The 21395-nt window shown below is 43.1% G+C and overlaps 3 protein-coding genes across 4 annotated transcripts; 2 read left to right on the forward strand and 1 right to left on the reverse strand.

The window, feature by feature from the left end:
* The first annotated feature begins 9458 nt into the window (after nt 1-9458).
* LOC6903489 (uncharacterized) lies at nt 9459-11858 on the forward strand. The gene has a single exon (XM_002132332.3). It carries the CDS (start codon nt 9526-9528, stop codon nt 11830-11832), a length of 2307 nt encoding a protein of 768 aa, XP_002132368.2. The 5' UTR covers nt 9459-9525; the 3' UTR covers nt 11833-11858.
* Nucleotides 11859-13254: 1396 nt separating this feature from the next.
* On the forward strand, nt 13255-13838 carry LOC26533499 (protein bunched, class 2/F/G isoform-like). Its single transcript, XM_015179956.2, has 2 exons — nt 13255-13414; nt 13477-13838. The coding sequence occupies exons 1-2, from the start codon at nt 13403-13405 to the stop codon at nt 13756-13758; spliced, it is 294 nt and encodes a 97-aa protein (XP_015035442.2). The 5' UTR covers nt 13255-13402; the 3' UTR covers nt 13759-13838.
* A 4617-nt stretch (nt 13839-18455) lies between these two features.
* Nucleotides 18456-19540, reverse strand: LOC26532591 (uncharacterized). 2 transcript variants are annotated; one of them, XM_033380620.1, is made up of 3 exons: nt 19360-19540; nt 18726-19303; nt 18456-18665 (listed from the first exon to the last, which is right to left on the reverse strand). In XM_033380620.1, exons 1-3 carry the CDS (start codon nt 19461-19463, stop codon nt 18583-18585), a joined length of 765 nt encoding a protein of 254 aa, XP_033236511.1. In that variant the 5' UTR covers nt 19464-19540; the 3' UTR covers nt 18456-18582. The 2 variants fall into 2 exon arrangements, with proteins under 2 accessions (XP_033236511.1, XP_015035441.2); XM_015179955.2 differs by having other exon boundaries at nt 18731-19303; nt 19360-19539.
* Nucleotides 19541-21395: the final 1855 nt, after the last annotated feature.

Below are 21395 nucleotides of genomic sequence, written 5' to 3' on the forward strand. Positions count from 1 at the left end.
ATAGATATCGAAAAGATAACCGGAAATGTACTTCTCTGAAGCTGCAGCAAATATGCTCAAGCGACATTTACAGGTAGCAGAGAGAGCCTCTCTACCCTGCCCCAAGACCAAGTACCTGGCCACCTGGCCACCTGGCCCAGTGTCCATCTGTGTGGGAGGTCAAAGATGCAGTCAAGCGCAAAAAGGCCAACTGGTCGCCCACTCGAAAGTGCTGTTGTATCTGGAAACTTCCGGTTCGTCACTCCTATTTAACACTCCTCTGGGCCACTGCTGGCTGAAGGAGCAGCATCAGAAACAATGTGCAGTCATTGAGCGCAAATGTGCCAAATAATGACTTGCAGGCGAGTGCAATTTATATGATAAGCAACAAAAATAAATTGCAAGCAATTCATTTTACTTAAACGCAGTGCCCACCACCCAAAAAAAAGCCCCAAAGAGAGCAACAAATGCAGCGTTTGCAACTTTATTTTACCCCTTCATCAGGTGGTCCATGTGTGTGCGATATGTCTGTGTGTGCTGTACTTAATTTTTCTGCTACGTTGGCAACCCTGCTTGATTTACTCCGCTGCTGCCTAATGAACCCCAAAACAGCAACACGCGGGGGAAAATGGAAAATAATTTAGAAAACAAAACAAAGGAGGAGTGCATACTTTTGGCCGGAATGTGGTTGGTTTTGCTTTCATTTGAATGCGGTGTATACTTTTTGGTTAGGGAATAAACACATACAAACAGGAAAATATCAGAAAAGTCACCATTTTTTGCCGATTAAAGGGAATCTACTACTATGAAACAGGTGACGTCTTCACCACATGCTCTGCTCTCTTTCGAGGGTCCATCCGTCTGTCAAGCCAACGATTGCTTTCCAGCGCTTGTCTTTGTGAGAGCCAAAAGAGCTAGTGGCTGTAGCAGCAACATAAATTGTATGGTTAGCACAGGTTCGAAACTAACGGACAAGTTCGAATGCAGCAGCGATCGGGGTTCGATCGCAAACACGTCGAACCGGCAAACAAACGGCACAGCCCTGGAGCATGTTTGATCACAAAATGTTCGCTTCTACGCTTCGGAAATGTATGAGCGCAAATGTATTGGTAGAAGAAGGACAGAAACTACGCAGTAGAGTTTTCTATTACGCCTTCCAGAGCGAGGCTTGAGAGCGAGTCTTGACAGCGAGGCTTGAGAGCGAGTCTTGAGAGCGAAGTTAAAGAGCGAGGCTTGAGTCGTCTCTGGCAAGTGTGGAGCGGCGAATTTTTTGCTTTGAGGGAGAAAAGGAAATGCTGAAGGAGAGAAATTGGATGATGCAATGCTGCGTCGGGTATGGCGTGAGCTGAGAGAGGCTAGCATATGAAGGTGTTAGGCCGTTTTTGCCCATAGATTTGAAACGAAAGAGAAATAACCGCGACTCCCTGCGAAGCCTCCTGCCCCTCTGCCTTATTGTATCTTTTGAAACTCTTCGCCAACCTTTTTGGTTCTCCCCCAGTCTGCCGGCCAGTCCTCTAAGCCACCTTTAGAGAACTCCCAAACATTTCGAAAATCCACTGACCACACACAGGCCCACAACAGACCCAAAAGCAACATCCATTTACCCATGGCAATGTCCCGACCGAAGGGGAAATGGAAAATTGAAAACCTTTTTTTGTTTTTGGTGTTGCTTTTGTGTGCTTTTCCTTTACAGGATTTGCGTATAAACAGCTGGCAAACGCTCTCACCGTGTCCCGCGATGTTGGTGAAGGGGGGTCAGTGGGTCTCGGTTCGCGCTCTCGTGTTGCTAATGAGCCGACAGCGACAGCTAATTGAGCGGAGAGCTAAGGCTTCAAAAGGAAAATTAATGGGGAAAATCGAGCTAGAAGCCCCGTCTGCCCGGCTGTCCGTTCGTTGATGCCCGGGTGCCGTGCCGTGCCGTGCCGTGTCCCCTACAGCCTTTTGCATTAGAGAAGAGCGCAAAGAGCCTTGTTACACTCCAGGGCTGACACAGGGGAGGACCGGGTTGCCGAGATGGTTGCTCTTCATTTTATCTTTTTTTTCTGCTTCCCTTTTTTTTTGGAAGGGAGAAATTTATTGCATGCAATAAACATGACGCGAATGCTCGTATGCCGGTGAAGCAGGAGCAGCAACAAGGACAAATCCAGTTGTCCATAGTCCTCGTATTCATATGCAAAATTAATGCTGGCTGGGGACTTTGGCTATGGGAAAGTTCAAGCCTCAACCGGGGTCCACGCCAGGTGCGATGTCACGTCGTCGCGGCGTTGCAGCGGACGACACAAAGGATCCGATCCGAATGGGCAGAATAGAGGCGGCGATGCTTTGCCGAAACTTTGGCTTTTTTTTTGTCCACTCCGGGCACAGAAATCGAAGAAGTAATACTCTAACTTGAAGGGGTCCAACGATGACAGACCTAATGCATTTCCAGGCCCCAGTCTTCAGAGTAAACCTTCACTGGCAACTGGTACTCCTTCACTGATGGATCACAGCTTCCTAGGACAGTGGATGTACCCTCTCTTAAGGGAGGTCCAACATGCAGGGGCACTTCCGATGACCCGACAGCTCTATAGCTATGGTAACGCTCTCTCTCTTCTCATCACTCTTTCCCTTACCTGTTTCTCACTCTTCTTTTTCTTTTGCTCTCGTCTGGCCATCCTTTCTCTTCTCTTTCAGAGGATGCACGAGGACGTGTGTGTGTGTGTGTTGTCCTTCATTGTTGAAAGCTGAACCTTGGGAGCAATCAGTGGATTATACGCTCCTTTTTGCAAGAGAACCTCCCACGCGACCTATGAGCCCGAGCCCGAGCCGCCGACCCCCTGCCACAGCCCCATCGCAACCCATTCTTTTTTTTTTTGGTTGCATTTCATTGTTCGTTAAGAGTTACGCCTGTGCACGTGTGGGTGTGTCTGTGTGTGCTGCAACATAAATTTAACTGCAAGCTCATGGAGCCGTGCGACAAGGCCACAGGAATTCAAAACAAAAGTTGCAACAAATACCAAACACGCCATAAAGACAATTGCAACAGCAGCAACATAGACATAAATTGCAGGGCCCTAGCCACTCTGCAGAGGTTGCTCCTGCCCCTATCCGAATCCGCTTGTGCCTCTGCCCCCTGGCCCCTGCCCTCTGACCCTGCCAGTGCCACTGCCACTGCCACTGCTATTGCCTTTGCCTCTGTGTCTGTCATGCAAAAAAGAATGACAGGAAACCGGATGTGAGTGCATGCCTTTTGTGCATGCAACGAATTATTCAGTTGACACACCGGATGTGTGCTTTGCTGTTCTTGTTGCTGTTGCTGTTGCTGCCTCTGGCTGCCGCTTGCAGCAGTCCGCTTGTGCTCTCTGAGGAGCAGCGCCCGGATTCTAGACCCCCGCCCCCACACACACACACACACGCGCACACACAGGGTAAATTTTTTTGGTAGCGGTTAATTTCGTAACAATGCAATTTGTGGCCAAAATAAAATTATGTCACTTACCCAAAAGTGTTTTTTATAAAGAAATCATACACTGGAAAAAGAAAACAGAATTCCAATTAATTTTTATTGTAGCAACATATTATAGGAGTGTTTACACACACTGGGGGGTAAAATGGAACAGCAGGAGAATTAAAACAAAAAAAATTCGGGCTTTAAATAAAAACATATTTAAAGTTTAAAAGTTTAAAAAGTTTTTAGAGCACGGCCCGTAATCAATCTTAATAAAAACCATTTAAAATAAAATATAAAATAATAAATTATTAAAATATGAAATTATTTGTTTTTAAATATAAAATATAAGTAAATTTATATATTTATACTTATATATCCTTAAGCGGCTCGACCGATTTTAATGAACTTTGTTTTGTATATTTAATAAATATGCGAATAAGAATGAACTATTTTTCACCTGAAAACATAATATACTCAAATCTAATAAACATATTCTTTGATCAAGTGATACTATTTATATACCCTTAGTTTCGCTTTCAAGTACGAGCCGAATATGTATCTAATATTCCGCTCATCCGAAAGTGCTGATAGGTGCTAAGGACCAAGAATGTCCGCATTGTCATGTGCTTAAAAATGAATTCAGTCAACCTCCTGAATGGCTTGCTCATCGGTCCGGAGACAAATTAAAATCTGTTCCTGAAGTCCATTCGCTTATTTAGTTCATGCTTTCCTATGACATCGTTCAGAGCACTAGAAATAGTTAACAATACTACGGCAAATGGTGTGCTGAATCAGTTAGTATTTTCATTTGCATGTCAAAATGTAGTTCAAAGCCACTTTCATTTTACAACTTTTAGACTCGAATGTTCTATATTTTTAAATCTAAGTGGAAATATTAAAATTTCAGTTATTTTTTCTCTGGGTGTGCATTTTTGAGATTTGTAGAATAAAGGATACCCTTTGCTGTGGTTTATTCAAAATTAAGAAGAATGGGAACAATAAGATTTCCAACTTGAAACCTATCTCTGGGGCTTGTTCTATGGTATGAATATATATATACTTTTTTCATAGAAAGAATACTTTTGGTTTCTGACCCCGGTGTTATCGCTGTTTCTACCAGAGCATTTAGTATAAAATTTCACTACAAAAATCTCATTCAAAATCGTTCGAAACGTTAATCAAAACTTTCGAAAGTCTTGGTGAGTAGAAAGCGGAGTATTCATTAAGTAAAACTTTTTTTAACACCTCTCTGTATCCTTCAGTTTGTTTTATTTTTGTCGATGGATATGGTCCTTACCAACCAAAGGTCCATCGAGGATATTTTTTCATGATTTTAAGATCACCGTCTAATCAAAACTATTTAATTGATATTATTTAAATACATTTAAAGATTTTGTATAGCTCCACTTTTCCTTTTGCCTCCCATTGGGACATTAAGCTAAAGGCCCTTTCCGGTGGGATATCCAAAAGTAGAGTCCTGTTTGTTATTGCAAATCTATTACAGGGCATTCCCATTGCTCAACCTTTGCTCCACGCTTTCTTTAAGCATATTTTCTGTTATTGCCGTTGCCATTGCCGTGCTTTATGATTATTGTTATTACACTTACGAGTATGTATGGTAGAATTTTTCTTCTCAAAAATGTACACACATATGTGTGTACTTTCTTAAGCAATTTTTCAATTTTATGTAGACCAAAACTCATAAATAATGAACGAAACAGGAAACCCGAAACAGGACGAAAGTGGGGCGGCTGTGAAGGGCGCAGAGAAGTAATCAAAAAGTGTGTGCTAACTAAATTGTTATTGCTTTCAAATGTCACGTATCATTATCATAATTTTTTCGCCTTGACATTTTTAAGTAGCTGCCATAAATGTTTATAACTTTTACGGACAGAAACAGAGTGAGAGTGTGAGAGAGAGACGGAGTGTTTCTATTAACCCTCCTGTGGTCCTCTGGCTCTCTTAGCATTATTGGACCCCAGGGAGAGAGGCTGGCAGGCCAGGCAGGTCTGTCTCTGTTGGCCACACACGTAGACACCTCTACCTTGACATTCATATTCATAATTTATGGCTCACCAACATAAAAGGAGGCCCAAACCGTAAGTAACTTTTTATGGCTGAAAGCAAGGAAGACTTTTTCTTTTCGTTAACTTGCAATTAATGATTAAAACATGTTTAATAACCATCTGCTGACAGCCAAAGAATACTAAATAACATTCTTTAAGTAATTTGAATTTTCTTTTAGGGAAAATCGGGTGTGGAAAAACGGTGTTTAAGAAAAAAAATTTGGCATATTTTTTAAAGCAAATAATGGCTTTGATTTAATTCTTTAATTTTATAAAATTTATTTATATTTTTTTATAATATATTATTTATATTAAATTAATTAATTCAATTATTTTTTACAAGCAATCCGCATTTAAAAAATGAAGAACACATTCAAATCAACAAAAACAATAGTTAAAAAAATTTTAATAAAATATTACTGATATATATTATTATTATTTTATATATTATTATTATTTTATATATTTTTATTGTTTTATATATTATTATTATTTTATATATTATTATTATTTTATATATTATTATTATTTTATATATTATTATTATTTTATATATTATTATGATTTTATATATTTTTATTATTTTGTATATTATATTATTATTAAAAAAATGTATGGTTCCATCAGATAAAATTACACACCAGAAAATTAATTTTTTCTGAAGAATGTATTATGAAAAAATTGGGTAAAACAATGAGTTCCATTTAAACTGAAATCAGAGATAAAGAATCGTATGAATTGTCGTACGCCTACGTATAAAAAATGCTAATCTATAAGGCCCACACTTTACAGCATAATTATTTCAACATTCAATACAAATTTTCTTGGAAAAACATGAAAAATTTGAATTAAATTACAATAAAAATAGCTGAAATAAATCGTTGAAAATTCCCAATAAGCTTGAACTTTTATCAGAAGAATAACAAAAGTCCACAAATGTCCCAGAACTATGGAATGTTATTCCAACAAAACAAGAGTCCCTCTCTCAAAAATACATATTTTAGGGTGGGACGGGGGTCGCGGTAGGGGCCATAAAATATGAGAAATTGTTGCCATTTTTGTTGAGCTCTAAAATTAATTTTGCATAATTTTATGGGCGCACATTTCTGTGGAGAGTCTAGACTAGGCATTTGTTTCAATTTAATAAAATTGTTATTTTATGCAATATGTTTTTGTTGGTGATTAAATCGATTTTTGCATAAATATATTGTGTGGGTATTTATTTAAACGAATCGAAGGGAGAACTTTGTTAAAATTACTCGGAAAAAGTAAAAACTGAAATGACGATGCGAATGAAACTTGCCCCACCACAAACATTAAAAACTAATCAAACTTTTAAATACACTTCAACCGCAGTAGCAGCAACAGACTTAAGATTGAGATATAGCTAGGGGTCTCGGTGGGGTGGAGTGGGGTCTGGTGGGGGTCTGGAGGAGGGGGCGTAACGCGCTGACACCCTGAACAATTCGACAGGCGTCTTAAGAAGCATCTCTCTCTTGGCATCGACTTTGATTTGTTGCCCCCTCGGTGTCTCTCCTCTCCTCTCGTTTCTCCTCGTTTTTTGGCCTTAACTTTAGCCGGACTTTTGCCTTGTTGTCAACGTCAACAGAAATTGATTGCTCACCAAGAATCCCAGCCACAGTATCCCGACCCCACCCCACCACCACCACCCCGCGCTTCCTCTTACTTTTTATACCCTATTGGACTCTGCCTCTGTGGCATTTTCATTTCATTCAGAGTTGAGTTTACTTTGCGCAAAAACTTTTCACCCAGCAAAAGAGAGAGAGAGAGAGAGAGAGAGAGAGCTTCTGAGTCTCAGTCTCTCCGTCTCTCATTCTCCAGTGAATTATCCTTAGCCAGCGGACCACGGAAGCGCCTACTCCCCGGGACCAAAAACTTTGACACAGTTTAGGAGCCAAAAGTTTAATGGAATTTGTCTATGGCATCGCCTTCCGGTGGCACCCCACCCACCCTCCTGGCACCCCTATCTACCACTCTGGCCATCCAATATAAATAAAACAGCATTCAACTTGTTTTTAAAGCAATTAAAAATTCTTTAAGACTGCGCAAGACCTGCCACTGCCTCTGCCTCTGCCTCACGGTAGGCCACAAAATATGCGATCGCTGTGAGGGGGGTGGGGGGGGCTTAAGGGGTTTAGCTCTGGAACTGCAATTTTCCTTTGCGCTGGGAAAATGTAAACACAAGTGAAGTAATAACTAAAGTTTTTAATTTTAAAATGATTTATATTTATTCTTGGGTCTTAATTTCTTTTACTTTGAGGGCCAAGGCTTTGATGGAAAAAATTAAGGTAAGAGAAGCCCAAGCCAAAGCCGAAGGAAGACTTTGTTTGGTTGAATCATGCACAAGACATGTATGCGGTGCAACAGCCACTTAATTCCTAGCCCTCCATTCTACTTCCTTTAGTTTTTTTGGTGGCTGGGGGCTCATTTAAGCATTTAAATAAGACTGCCAAAAACAAATTGGAAATCTAATTTAATTTAGCAACCAAACAATTGTTTGCCTACTTTTTTGTGTGTGCCTGTGTGCTCCACATGGCGTATAAACAATGCGGCTTGTTTATTGCTTATACGCTGCTCCTTCCCACCAAAGGCATAAAACGCACACACAAACACACGGATACGCAGCCACGCAGCTCAGCATCATTATCAACACTTCGTGGAGCACAAACACAGAGAAATATACATACACTATATAGTACAGAAATACTTGTTCAAAGAGAGAGGGCGAGCGGGCTGGTTGGCGATGAAAATAGGTTTCAGAGAAAACTGTGGTCTTAACTACTTTCTGCACGTCTGCAGATAAAATCGATAAATTCCTTTTCGTAAAACGAATTAGGAAACTAATTGACTTGGATTTCGCTTAAAGAATCCCACATAAATCGTTAGCTTAAGCGTGATTCTGGCAGTTGGGGTGGCATTGTGGCACTGTGGCATTGGGGGGCCTCCAATGTGTTTTTTTTTTCTCTCCACTCAAATGCCAAACCGAAATTGGAACAGAAAATGCATTTTATTTGTGATTTTTTTTTTTTTTTTGCATTTATTTTTATTTTAATTATGTGACGGTGAAATGTGATTAAATGTGAAACATTTTCACCCGCTTCCCAGTCGGTGCTCCACTCCTTCAGCTGCCGCTAACCCACTCAACGCCACCGTCGTCGTCATCGTTGTCATCTGTGCATCATTCAGAGTTAGCCAAGCGTTGACAAACACTAACAAGGCGCAAATATTATGCCCACATTTCCTGGCTTTCAATTTAATTTACCTCCAAAACACACACATTTAGGGTGCACACCCCAGTCCTTCCCTAACCAGACGGGGGGTATCTGTGCAGGCATTTTATGCTCGGCTTATTTGGGCGAATGTCTATGCCACTCGACGGAAAAATGCGCGTTTAAGGGGGGCGGCGCCGCAGAGAAAGCCGAGAATTTGTCACTTAACTCATTTGAAAAGGCAACGTTTTGGGGATCATTTGGTGTACGGAATAAATGGCTTAAAGGAAAGGTTTAAAACCGAAGCTGAATAAAGTACTCCATGCCTAAGCTCAATGCTAAGTCAGTCCCCAGAATCCAGCAACAAAAGTGCGCTTTTGTCCAACAAATCCAACAACAAAATACACACTCTTTGGCCACGAGCATAAGTCGGTCCCAAGTAGGATTTAGTATGATGTTTGTATGATGTTTCTCTTTATGTTTCTATGAGCACATGTCCTCCAGTAATTAAGATAATTTCTACCTTTACATTGAGTCTTCTTAAATCATTCTTAAATACAGTTTTGAGCCCTGATTCTTTTCTTAATTTATTTAAAAAAATATTAACATACCTATTATTATATAGCCACCAGAGGGTATAGGATCGACTAAACTCTTCCTGCCACACTTTTGCTTTTCCTTTTTCTCGGAACTTATTCAAACAATGCATTGACCGAGACGTCATACATAATAACAGTAAGTAAGTATTCTATATACTTCATTCACAAATACCATATTACATATAAAACAAACCAAAACAGCTCCCGAACTGCTTGGAAAAATGACTGATCAGATTTCGATGGATGATGCCGCGGGGCCGCGGAAATCGCGGGGACAGCCGAACGTGCACAACCAATGGGATACACTAATGAATCCGGATATCACGGATCCTTTGGTCCTGAACAATCGAACACCCACATCGATGCTGAGCCGCAAGGCCACCACTCTGGTGCTGCCGGACTTTTCCCGCTTCACATTGGCCAATCTGGCATCTCTGCCTTCGGACAGTGCCGGCGATATAGAGACCGCGCAATCACATGCCGTGGATCAGCTGACAACGCCAGCGCCGATCTCCAAGTACACAGATCGTGTGGTGGACGATATACTGCAGCAGATCTTTGAGGAGCGACGCGGCGACTTTACGGCAACATCCTCGCACTGCGACCTGGCCGTTGTGAAGTGGGCCAAGTCCAAGAAGGAGCTGCATGTCGATGCGCGTCTCAAGTACTGGCGCGAGATGATGCAGCGACGCCGCAAGCTGCAGGTTCGAGTGCAGAAACTCACGGGCAAGGTTGCCGCCGAAGTGCTGTTCAATCGACCCGCCACTCTGGAGAATCGTAACGAGCAGACGGTGAAGCGTCTGCTGGAGTACGCGGAGCGCATGAAGTGCCAGAAGCTGATGGTGAAGACCGTGTCCGCGCTGCGAGAGTTCCGGGATCCCTGCACGTGTACGATCATCCGGGAACTGCTCGAGACTCTGCCCAAGGCAGAACGCGATGGCTACAAGGACGTGGAGATCATAGGCCTGCCAGATGTGACCAAGCGAGAGCTTTTAGGCAGAGAGGCAATGGGCCAGGATCTGTCACGTGGCTGGCTAAAGTCCAACGTCCTGGATGAGCGTCTCGAAAAGCGATTCGGCCACATTTGCAATGTTCTCGACTTTTTCCCCGATCTGGATAACCTGCAGGTCACGGGCATCAATATCGAGCGGCTCAGGCGTGTGCCATCGACCACCTTTATGGGTGCACCATCCCTAAGGACCATCACCAATAGCTCCTCGCTGCCCTGCCACGAGGAGTGCGAATACGAGTCGTATACGGAGTATCAAACGCCTTCCGTAGAGGCGGCCGAAGTACCGCAGCTGGGGCTGCGGATCAACAAGAAGGACTACATCCCAGGCGAAGGCGATGAGGGTCTCAACGAGTGCTTTGAAATACTGATAAAGTTCTCCTGCGATCCCTTCCAGCGCAGTGCCCAGCATATCCTGCAGCTGACCAACATTGGCCAGCAGACGCTGTCCTTCGCGTGGAAACAGGGTGTCTACTACTACAATCGGGGCTCCCTGCTGCTGGCCAAGGACAATGAGTTCCTTTTCGACCTGGATAGCTTTCGTTTGACCTACGGCGAGACCCGGAACATCATCGTAATGTATCAGCCACGAAAGGTGAGCATGGCCGTGGAACTGTGGTTCTTAAGCGTGGACCCCAGGATCTTCTGCAGCAACAAGGAGTCGCTGTTGGTCCGCTTACACGGCTGCTGTACCACCCCAAAGGAATACAGGGCCAAGCTGAGGGAGCTCCGCTGCATTCCCATATGCAAGGCGAACACCGAAGAAGTCAATCAAATAACCACAAGACTGGGCACAATATCGCCCTTGGTAGTGCCGCCGCCCGCCTGCTGTCCCTACGATCGGACGTTGGATGAACGGGAGATCTTTAATGCCTTGAATCCGGGCCATCATTGCTGTCGTTTCGACGATCTGGAGGTGCTCAAGGGTCTGCACCAGCAACTGAAGAAGCCACGTGAACGGCCATGGGATCTGCGGCTGGACACCATCAAGGAGTACATAATGCGCATCGAAACGTTGGAGGATCGCGAGAAGCTCTTCATCCTGTACATGGATATCCTGGCCAATATGCTGGAGCCGTCGTGCAGCCTGGACGACATCCGGCAGATGGACACACAGAAGCAACGCTCGCGTTTCATCTACGTCCGCGGCGTCATCTGCAATGGCATCGAGGAGTGGGAGGATCTCATGTGCACCATCGAGGAATCGTTCTTTAAGCCAGAACTGCAGCGTTACTACATCACTCTCTTGCAGCAGCTGCAGGAGGAGGAGGAGGGTGACGAGCCGGTTCAGGATCTGAGTACATTGACCACACTCTCACCCGCAGATCTGGAGAAACTGCTCGAAGTCTATGCCGAAGAAGAGCTGGACGAGGAGAAGATCAAATCCATTGTGTTGTCAAAGCTCTACCATTCGAAATACTTTCGGGACACCCTCTTTATACAGACCTACTCACATTTGTGCAACATAGCCGAAGATATTGTATCTGTCATCGAAAGCACAGATGTTGTACCAATATAGAAACATAAAGCACCTTTTCCTTAATTAGTTTTTCGTTCTTTTTTCTCGTTGATTTCTTAATTGAAAAGACGGCTACGAAAAATTCAAATAAACCAAAAGAAAAGTTGGGAAATGGCTCTTTCATATTTATAAATTCATATGCAATTGCCATTTCTTTTGGCTTCGTGCCTTCGCTGAACGAAATTGCAACAAACATGCAAATATATAATTTTAATAAAGTCCTGGAGCAGCCCCAAAGACCGTCTGTCCCCCTTGCACTGCTTGCAAGCTGCTCATCAAAAATACCGAAAAAAAAAACAAGTAAGACGAAGGGTATCTTCGGGTAGCTTTTGCTGATCGTGGGTTTGAGGTTCGAGAGCTGATGGTTCTTCGTGGTTCGATGGGGTGCTTTCGGGATCAAACATGTTCGAGTCGAACCTTTCTTCAAAAGGGTAGTACCCATTTCGAGGGTATCAAAAAAGTTGAAACTTTCCGCACGGCAAGTCATTTGACAAGGTAAAAGTTGTCGCTGCTTTCGCCGGTTGTTGTAGATGAGAGGGGCAGAGAGAGAAAGAGAGAGACAGGGAGAGGGGGCGTGGTGCATGGGGTGTGACTGCCACGGCACTTGATAAACTCCGGAGGGCGGGTTGAAGGGGTGTTATGAAAAATGTGAAATACGAAATTTATGTTCCAACAAAATATTTTCCATGTAAATTCCGTGTTTGTGCTACTTTTTTGTTAGCCGTATCTGCCGTGTCGTCAATGAGCGCAATTTATATGCAATTTGTATGCCAAAGGAACACAAAGAAAGATGTGGAGATAGGGGAAAATTCTCTTAACAGTATCTCCATTGTATTGGATAATTTAATTATTAATTTTAATTCATTAATTGTACAAGAAACATAGAATATAGAAACTATAGCACAGGAGGCTTCCGGAAGTTGGGGAACTTTTCAACACTCTTGTTGTGCCTCCTCACTCTCATAACTTTCTTGAGAATCATCTGGATATGAAGAATATCTGTCCCCATAGTATGAAGGATATTCGGCCCCATAGTATGAAGGATATTCGGCCCCATAGTATGTAGGATACCCGACCGAATAACCGTAGTACTGGGGAACGGCGAATGCTGCGGCCACCAAAGCAAACAATACGATCTACAGGGTCCCAAAATGTCACATTAATATTCTATACATTTTGACGGCTGTCGTCTACTCACCAAGAAATTCATTGGTTGATCTACAATTTGGAATTGAATTTAATTTGGAATATAGGTTCGTATTTATAGCAAAAATCACTGCACAGCTTGGAAATCACTGAAAAGATAAGAGTCTACCTTTTGAACCGAATTCTCAAGAAGAGATAAACATGTACACAAAGACCTCTGATTCGAAGATCGACAAAGATCGCATTCTCTCATTCCCAAAATCACAAATATTCCGATTATAACCAGACTTTTATGGTTTCTAAGAATGCCATAAATCTGAACAGCCGATAAGCTTCGATTTCAACGAAAACTAGAGTTCGCTGGAACCTATTTTGTTTTGTCTATAAATACGAAGCTCTAGCCAAAATTTCATACACAAGTGACATGAATTTATTGGTAAGTAGAGCTGAGGAGTTTGTAAAATACTTTAAATATTCATTTGATTTCCCTTTAAACAGCACATTCTAATCATGGCCTTGATGGCAGCTGCAGTAGCATCCAAACATCATAGACGTCATGGTCCACATCACTATCACAATCACCATAACCGTCACCATTTCCAACAAAATGTACAAAACGTACACTGCGGCTTCGGACCTTACGAAGAAACAAATCTGGGAGGCGGTGGACAATATGATGGAGGACTTCAGGCAGGAGATATCAAAGACACATATGATACAACCCCTGATTTCGACGCCTATCTAAGCAAAATAAAAAACACAAGCCCAAGTTTGTTTTAAGCAAATACACATTATCTTATATAAATAAGTATATTACCCTTTTTATGATTATTAAAAAATGTATAAGAATGCCCAAGTAATTCTTTCGTTTGCCTTTTATTCACAATTCGTTCAGCAATCTGCTATTTTCACCAACAAGTGTCTCACACAGACACAACAAATAGAGAGGGAGAAGACAAGGAGCAGAAATTGCCAGCTTTCAACGGGAGAGCAATAAGGAAGAGAGCACACAAGCGAGGCATGGAGTGTGCGATAGACGGAGAGCAGGGCAGGGAATATGAGCGAGTTTTAAGCCTGCTGCGCAATTACAGTTTCACTCAAAAATCGTGAGTTCAAGAAAAACTGCTTGCAGTTTGACAAGGGCGGGGCGAATCAGTGGCAAAAGGGAAACCAAAGCGGCAAAATTAGCAGCGCACCGCACCCCTCCGTCCCTTGGGCAGAGCGATTTCTTTTCGTGAGAAGCGCGACGAGAGAGAGAGAACAAGGAAACATAAAAAACCTCAAATTTTCCACTTACCTTTGTATTTTATTATCTGATTTTCACCTTTTCTCCCGCACCGGAACGCTACGCAGCTGCTCGACACTTTTTTCATTTTATTTTCCGAGTTTTCGCGCTTTTCCCGGTCTGAAAACGCGGAGCTGACTTAGGACGCGTGCTTTCTTGGGTCCGCGTTAGGATATTATATCGATATGGCTGATATTATTATTTTCCGATATATTTATTTACGATATTATCAGTGTGATATTTTTGTCCACGATTATATCACAAATCGATATTTTTAGACCCAATTGCAAACCGAATATTACACAGCTGGCTCTCAAATATTTAACATCAGGCATCAACAATAAAATTAGTTGTTAAAAACAACTGCTATCTGCTGTAAACACAAAAAAATTCGAATTTGAACTTTTGAATTTTTTCCGATATATCGATATATGGATATTTTATAATTGATTCATTCGATATGGTGATATTTTTTAAGCAATTTACAGTCCGTGTGAAATACATGTGTGGGAGATTAGTGCTCGCTCAAATTTTTCTCTTATTGGAAATTCCGTGTTTCACTGACCCTCTGATGTTAAAAAGAGCATGCACATTTATGTTACAAGTTTATACATGTGTTGGCCACTTGTTTGTAGAGGGGTGATTGTGAGGGTTAAGGTGCACTGCGCCTGCATGGGCGATCTTGGGTTAGTAGTCTCTCTCTCTCTCACTCGCTCAGCTTGGTCGCTTGAGTGAGAGTTTTCCGTGTAATGCTTGACTAAATGCCCGAAATCTGTGCTCTTATTGGAATTTGATCGTTGCAAGTCCTGCTGTTTGCTTGTTTTTTAAGTAAAAAAGGAAAACAGAAACGATAAAGTGGAAGATGAGCAAAAGCAAATGGCAATATTTCCAAAGAGAGAGCAGCTAGAGCGAGACCTACTAATACTCCTACGCCTCACAGCTGTGCCGCTCTCACGCGTTTATTTCTGCCTTTTATTTTTGCTTTATTTTCCCACGCATACAAACACACACACACCTTACAAGACAGCACGAAAAAAAACCGCGTGACAAAAGTGGAAAGGGTGGTTGTTAATGAAAAAATGAATTTGCACAGCTTTCCGCAGATTGTTTTAATTGATCTGATTGTTTCGAGTTTCTGGAATTGTGTATTACGTCGGTCCTTGTCACACCCCAAACAGTTTTTCTTGAATTTAACACCGCGATTTTTGTATGAAAGTGTAACTGCGTAGAAGATTTAGCACTCGCGCATAGCATTCTGTCCTTCTCTTGCTCTTTCCACGCTTTGCTTGTGTGTCGCTCTCTCATTGGGTTTCGTCTCCCCCCCTCTACCCATACCCATATGATGAGCGAATATTTTTGCGTGGCTGTGGCCCACTTGTTGATACAAAAATGAACGGTACAAGATGATGAACGAAAGGTTTTGTGAATTTATGGTTTGTTTTACCACTAGAGGTATTGGTATACCCTCTCAAATCATTATCATAGACTATTTAATTTTCCCAGCATAGGCCACACCCAAAGTTTTACCTAATAAAATTTGCAAAACTTTCTTCCACTATTTTTTCTTCTTTTTTTTCAGGCTTCAACGCTTCACCCTATTATATTATTTTCGTTTTACTTTTTGGAACAAGTCAAAGTTCGTGCTGGCTGGGTTACATGTTCGAGTGTGCACCATATTCCTGTTCAAGTTCAAAAAATTTATTGTTTCAATAGGGCCAAACGACATATGCAACATTCCAGAGAGTTTCAACTAGCAAAAACCGATATAATAGAAATTGAATTTCTATAAAAGTTTCGACAGCATGCAAAAGACAAAGTTTGTCCAGACTCGGGGAGGGGGGGGGGGGGGGGGGGGGGTGGGGTATTGGATCACATACGCTGCCACGCCCACCTTTCGACAGCCATCTGACTGAAGAGTTTGGCAAAAGAGTTAAGTAGCCAATCACCATGTCCTCCCATCACACCCGAAAACTATCTGAGAGATTCTCCTCTATCTCCTTTACTTTTATATGCTCCACGGGCTCCCCGAAGGGGGGCCGCTGTCAACACTTGGACTTCCGTTTTGGGGCGCTGCTGCTGCTGTCAGCAAAATGTCACCAGCATGCACATGGAATCGGTTTTCTTTTTTTCATCCCTTTCTCTCCTTACGTCCTGTATTTGATTGGGCTTGGGGTACGGAGATTGGCCATCGCCAGACTCCTTCTGACTGCCCGTGTGCGCCTCCTGCCATCCTGGCCGACTGCCTGGTCAGGCGGCAGCAGTATTATTTGCTTTTATTTTTTGCAAGTCAATAGCTTTGGCTTTTAAATTTATCGACTGACGTTTGATGCGCTTCATTTAACTTGGAAACATTTTTCAACTCAAATTCTCCATCGCCTTCTCGTCCCTCGACTGCAGTTTTGGTTTGCAGGCGCTTTTTTTTTTTAGAAAATACATGGCTAACATTTCTCAGCCCCTATCAAGCCCACTCTCTCTCTCTCTCTCTTTCTCTCCCTCTCTCATTCAGTAAAAGTTTTGTACGTTGCATGGCAGATGTTAAGTGTCATTAAATTCTGTCGCACAATTGTTGCAGCTGCGAGCAGAAAGTTAAAAGTACAGTAGGGTACAGTAAATAGAGGAGTGATTGCTGGAAAATTTACTGCCGAGAGAAATTGTCTCTTTTGCACGAGTATGACGGCTAAGACGCTCTTCGAGAGAGCGAGTTCTTTTATTTGGAGTCTTCACTGTAGTTACAGCTACTTAAGTATTAATACATCAACAGTCTACAGATCCAGAAACGGCTCTGGATCTCCACTTATCCCATCCCCAACAAGTGTGTCCAGCAGCCACAAGGAAACAAATCGTAGAGACAACTACAACGAGTACTAGTACTAGAGTCCTGGGCCTGTCTCGGCCATAAAGCAACAATACGAGTATTGCCCATACAAATACAAAAAGAGGGAAAGAAAAAACTCAATGGGGCTACTTGAACCCAAGCCAAAGGGACAGAGAGAGGACTAGCCTGCAGGACACAGCTGCTGTCATCCATTTGGTTATCTGGCAATGCACTTCACAAAAATGCTCCGGCAATCGAGGCGTGGGGCTGGGGTGGGGTTTAAGCCCGGGGTCTAAATGCAGTCAACTGCAAAAACATACACTGCTTCACGGTTATTTTGCTCTTTAGTTAGTTGCCATATTTTCCAATCCCTTTTTGCCTGGCCATCCGCCTTCGGCCCCCTCTTGCACCCTCTGTTTGGGGGGCGTGACCGACGCCCACTTAACAAATATCAACTAAAATGGCTTTATATATTGTTGAGATAATAAAAATCCAACAGGGTTCTCTACACAACAGCATACAGGATACTGGATCTAGGATGGTAACCCCATTCACCCCCCCCCCCCTCCCCCTCTCTCACTCTCCGTATGTGGAACGCTTTGATAGCCAAGGGATAAACGATAAGTAGAATGGAAAATAACTAGAAATAAAATTAAAACTACAAATGTACATCAAATCGTTGGAAGGTTGAATGAACCTGGGTTTTGATCGGGGAATAAAAGTGCAACAAAAAACCCTTAAAAGGATTACAAAACAATATCCATAAGAAGCCCATATTTGGGGTGCATTAAGTGTAAGGTGAGGCATTACAGGTATTACACTCACGACACTAGCATGTTTTCCTTCAACTTAAAATCCACTCGCACTGAACGAGAGAGAGGGAGAGGCCAGGGCGCACCTTAAATTGAGAGACCTTACTGAACGAAAGCAGCGCTGCCTGCGTGGGCGGCTTATCTCTCTCTGTTTCGCTCTCGGCTTTGCTGCCGAAATGCTCGCTCGAAATGCTGCCGAAATGCTCGCTCATGCTCTCTCTCTCGGCCTTGCTGCCGAAATGCTCGCTCGAGCTCTCTATCTCTGCTTCGCTTCCCAAATGCTCGCTCAAGCTCTCTCTCTCGGCTTTGCTGCCGAAATGCTCGCTCGATCTCTCTCTCTCGGCCTTGCTGCCGAAATGCTCGCTCGAGCTCTCTATCTCTGCTGCGCCTCCTAAATGCTCGCTCATGCTCTCTCTCTCTCTCTCTTTGCTGCGCTTCCCAAATGCTCGCTCAAGCTATCTCTCTCTCTCTTTCTGCTTCTCTATCTAATTGCTCTACCATTACAAATTGCCATTCTTTTCTGCTCGGCTCTCCTACGGCAAAAAAAGGGTGAACAACGTTTCTGTTATTTTTTTGGCCCTTATAATTTTGCTGTCGAAAATGTTTTAGGACATAAAACATCAATAATTCAACAAGTAACTAAACATTAAGAATGGATTAATATTACTGCCCATCGCCATCCCCGTTACGCATCATTTTGTCCACCTTAATAATGTTACGTATACCAGGAAAGCAATACCAAAGGTCAGGAGCCAAGGGAGTACTTTAGATGCGACTGCGGGAAAACAAAAAAAAAAACCTGATATAAGACCTACAAATAGCATTGGATCCTTACCAAACCTTTTCAGGTATTTCCTTGCACCATGGCCTGTTGGCTTTCGTAATAAATTTATGTAATTTTTTCGTTTCAAGTCCAGCACAGCCTTGACCCGCGCAGGCAGATGATCTTTCTTCTTTTTCTTCTTTTTCGTCTTGTTCTTTAGCTTGTTCTTTACTTGTTCGCACCAATTACGGTTAATCGGGTTACGGATTATAGACTTCCAAAGTTTTAATTCTTGATGCTGCTTGAAAAGTAAAATTCTGCCTTTAACCTTTGGCTGCTGGACGGTTGCCTCGGGCTGTTCCTCTCTCTTCTGGGGAGTATTCTCAAGGCCCCGGACCATGTCTGGGTCTGTGATCTCTTCTGGCTGCTCTGGGTCTTTGAGAAACTTTGTCAGTCTGGGTGACGTCACTGCCAGCTTCTGTGACAGCTCGTACAGACCCTCCATGGACGACATGGAGGTACGCTCTTTCAAGTCAGGCAGCTTTAGGACCGCATTTAGATTGCGTTTTCGCAGGCTCGAGTCGTCACAGGGTGTGCTCACAATGCCCTCGGCTGTGAACTTTGACCTACTCGGACGGATCATGGTGGGACTGCGGTGGATTGGCATCAGCTGGGAGTGCCTGATGGAAGGAGCGACTGTACTTACGATTCAGCTATGAAGTTTGTGTTTTTGAACATTTCAATAAGACGGTGTTCTTCTTCTTCATCATGGTTGTACGATGAAAATGTTTGGGGTTTATCATAGCTCATTGTGTTATTTCTTTTTATTTTACAAAATTTGTAAAGAGAGTTGAAGTTTGATTGAAATGTTGAATGTTGACTTTTACGGAGTTTTTTCAGAGTTCTTAGATTGAACGAAAAACTTGAATTAATTAGTCAGCTCGTTTGCACTGCAATTGTGCCCGGGCCCGACCCTTGGTGACCCCAAGCCCCTGACTCGTTGCCCAGTATCTGTTCCTTATGGTACTCACAATTAGCAGCATCGATTGTTTAATGACAGTCGATTGTAATAAGCCAATTTTCCGGCAAAGAGGGCGTGGGGAGTGGGCGCTTTGCATTTGAATTCAAAATGCGAAATAAGTTCATTAGCAGGACCCTCGCTCTGGGCGATGGGCCAGGACAAAGGACTCACTCCATCGAATGGCAGCAAATATTTGTCCCAGTCTCTGGCCCCTTTTTATCCCCATTTTTAATTGGAGTTTATGCTACTTTTATGCATATTAATACTTTTATTTTGTAATACGAGCAGGGCTTTTCGGTAAGTGGTTTTTGCATTGAAATGTTTTCAGGTAATTGGCCTGTGGGAGCCAGCCAGGACCGGAAATGTGGTGTGTCTGTAAAGGGATTTAAAGCAGAACTTTTCAGGAGATAGAAGCCATCTGGAAAACGCATTCAATATGCTATTTGACTCACTTGGATAACGTTATATGGGACTAGCTGTGTCCTGGGACCGAAAAGTAAGACCTATCCAGCGCTTATCTGCGTCGCAACTTATTCAATAGCCCTCGCATCCTTAGACAGATGGCCGTCGTTGTGACGCTCATTAGTGGACTTCAAAATGGACAACCGATCAAAGAAGAGCCGATTAGGTCAGAGGCACAAAAGCCGTTGACAAAAGATAAACCTTTGACTAGGTCCAGGTCCAGGTCCATGCACTGGGCACTCCTCACTCTTCCACTCTCTCTGAGCCCAGACTGCAGTCTAAATGGGCGTGGCTTGGCTTGTAATAACTCACGCCTTTTGACACAGATTAAACCGGCATAAAGACAATGTGAACGGGGAGTACGGGGCGAGAGAGAAAGAGAGACTGCAACGATGATGACAGCGAGGACAAAAGCAAACTTGGCCAAAAGGATTTTATGACCCCACTACCAGAGAGTCAGAGTGTGTGTGTGTGTGTGTGTTGGTGGGTGTGGGTGGGCTGTGTAAATGTTATCCTTTATTGTTTGCCCAGCCTCTCTGTACGGGCCTGCACATGTCACCCGGCAGACTCTACCTCCGCATTCGCATCCGCATCCGCATCCGCATCTACATCTACATCTGCCCCTATCCTTCGCTGCACATCTTTCTCCACTGTGGCACATCTTCATTGTGGCTGACAGCTTGGCTTCCATTGTCCTTCTGTAAACAACAAAAAAAAATCGAGGCCCAGAAGCAGAAATCATTCATATTAGCCATATAGTAATACAGGGGGCAATGGAACCAAAAATTCAAGCCCAAGATTTTAGATACATTTCAATCTGTTTTGTGGAACTCCTTTCCCATGGGTCTGCCGCTCAGTCTCTTTGCTTGCTGGCTTTTCCTTGAGCATCATGCATAACATAAATTTGACTCGAAAATGCATCGACTAAAAGGGAAAATTCTATGCATTTTATATGATGCTACTCAGCCAAAGGGCATTCATAGAATGCATCGCATACCCCATTCGCCAACCCCACCATATATGCACACATATTATATAAAATATATGCAGATACGAGTCTCATTTTCCGGCATACACGCACATGGGACGCGAGTCGGGAAACTGCATTTTCTATGCAGACAGAGAGAGAGAGAGAGAGAGAGAGTCCCCTGAGAGCTCTGACCAGAAGGCAGGGACCTCGTCCTGCGTGTCAAAGAATTCCGCATGCAAATAAGGTTAAGGTGTATGTCGGTCGGGTGCGGGGTGCGGGGTGGATCCAC

Source organism: Drosophila pseudoobscura, chromosome 4 (assembly GCF_009870125.1).
Source record: "Drosophila pseudoobscura strain MV-25-SWS-2005 chromosome 4, UCI_Dpse_MV25, whole genome shotgun sequence".
NCBI classification, from domain to species: Eukaryota; Metazoa; Arthropoda; class Insecta; order Diptera; family Drosophilidae; genus Drosophila; species Drosophila pseudoobscura.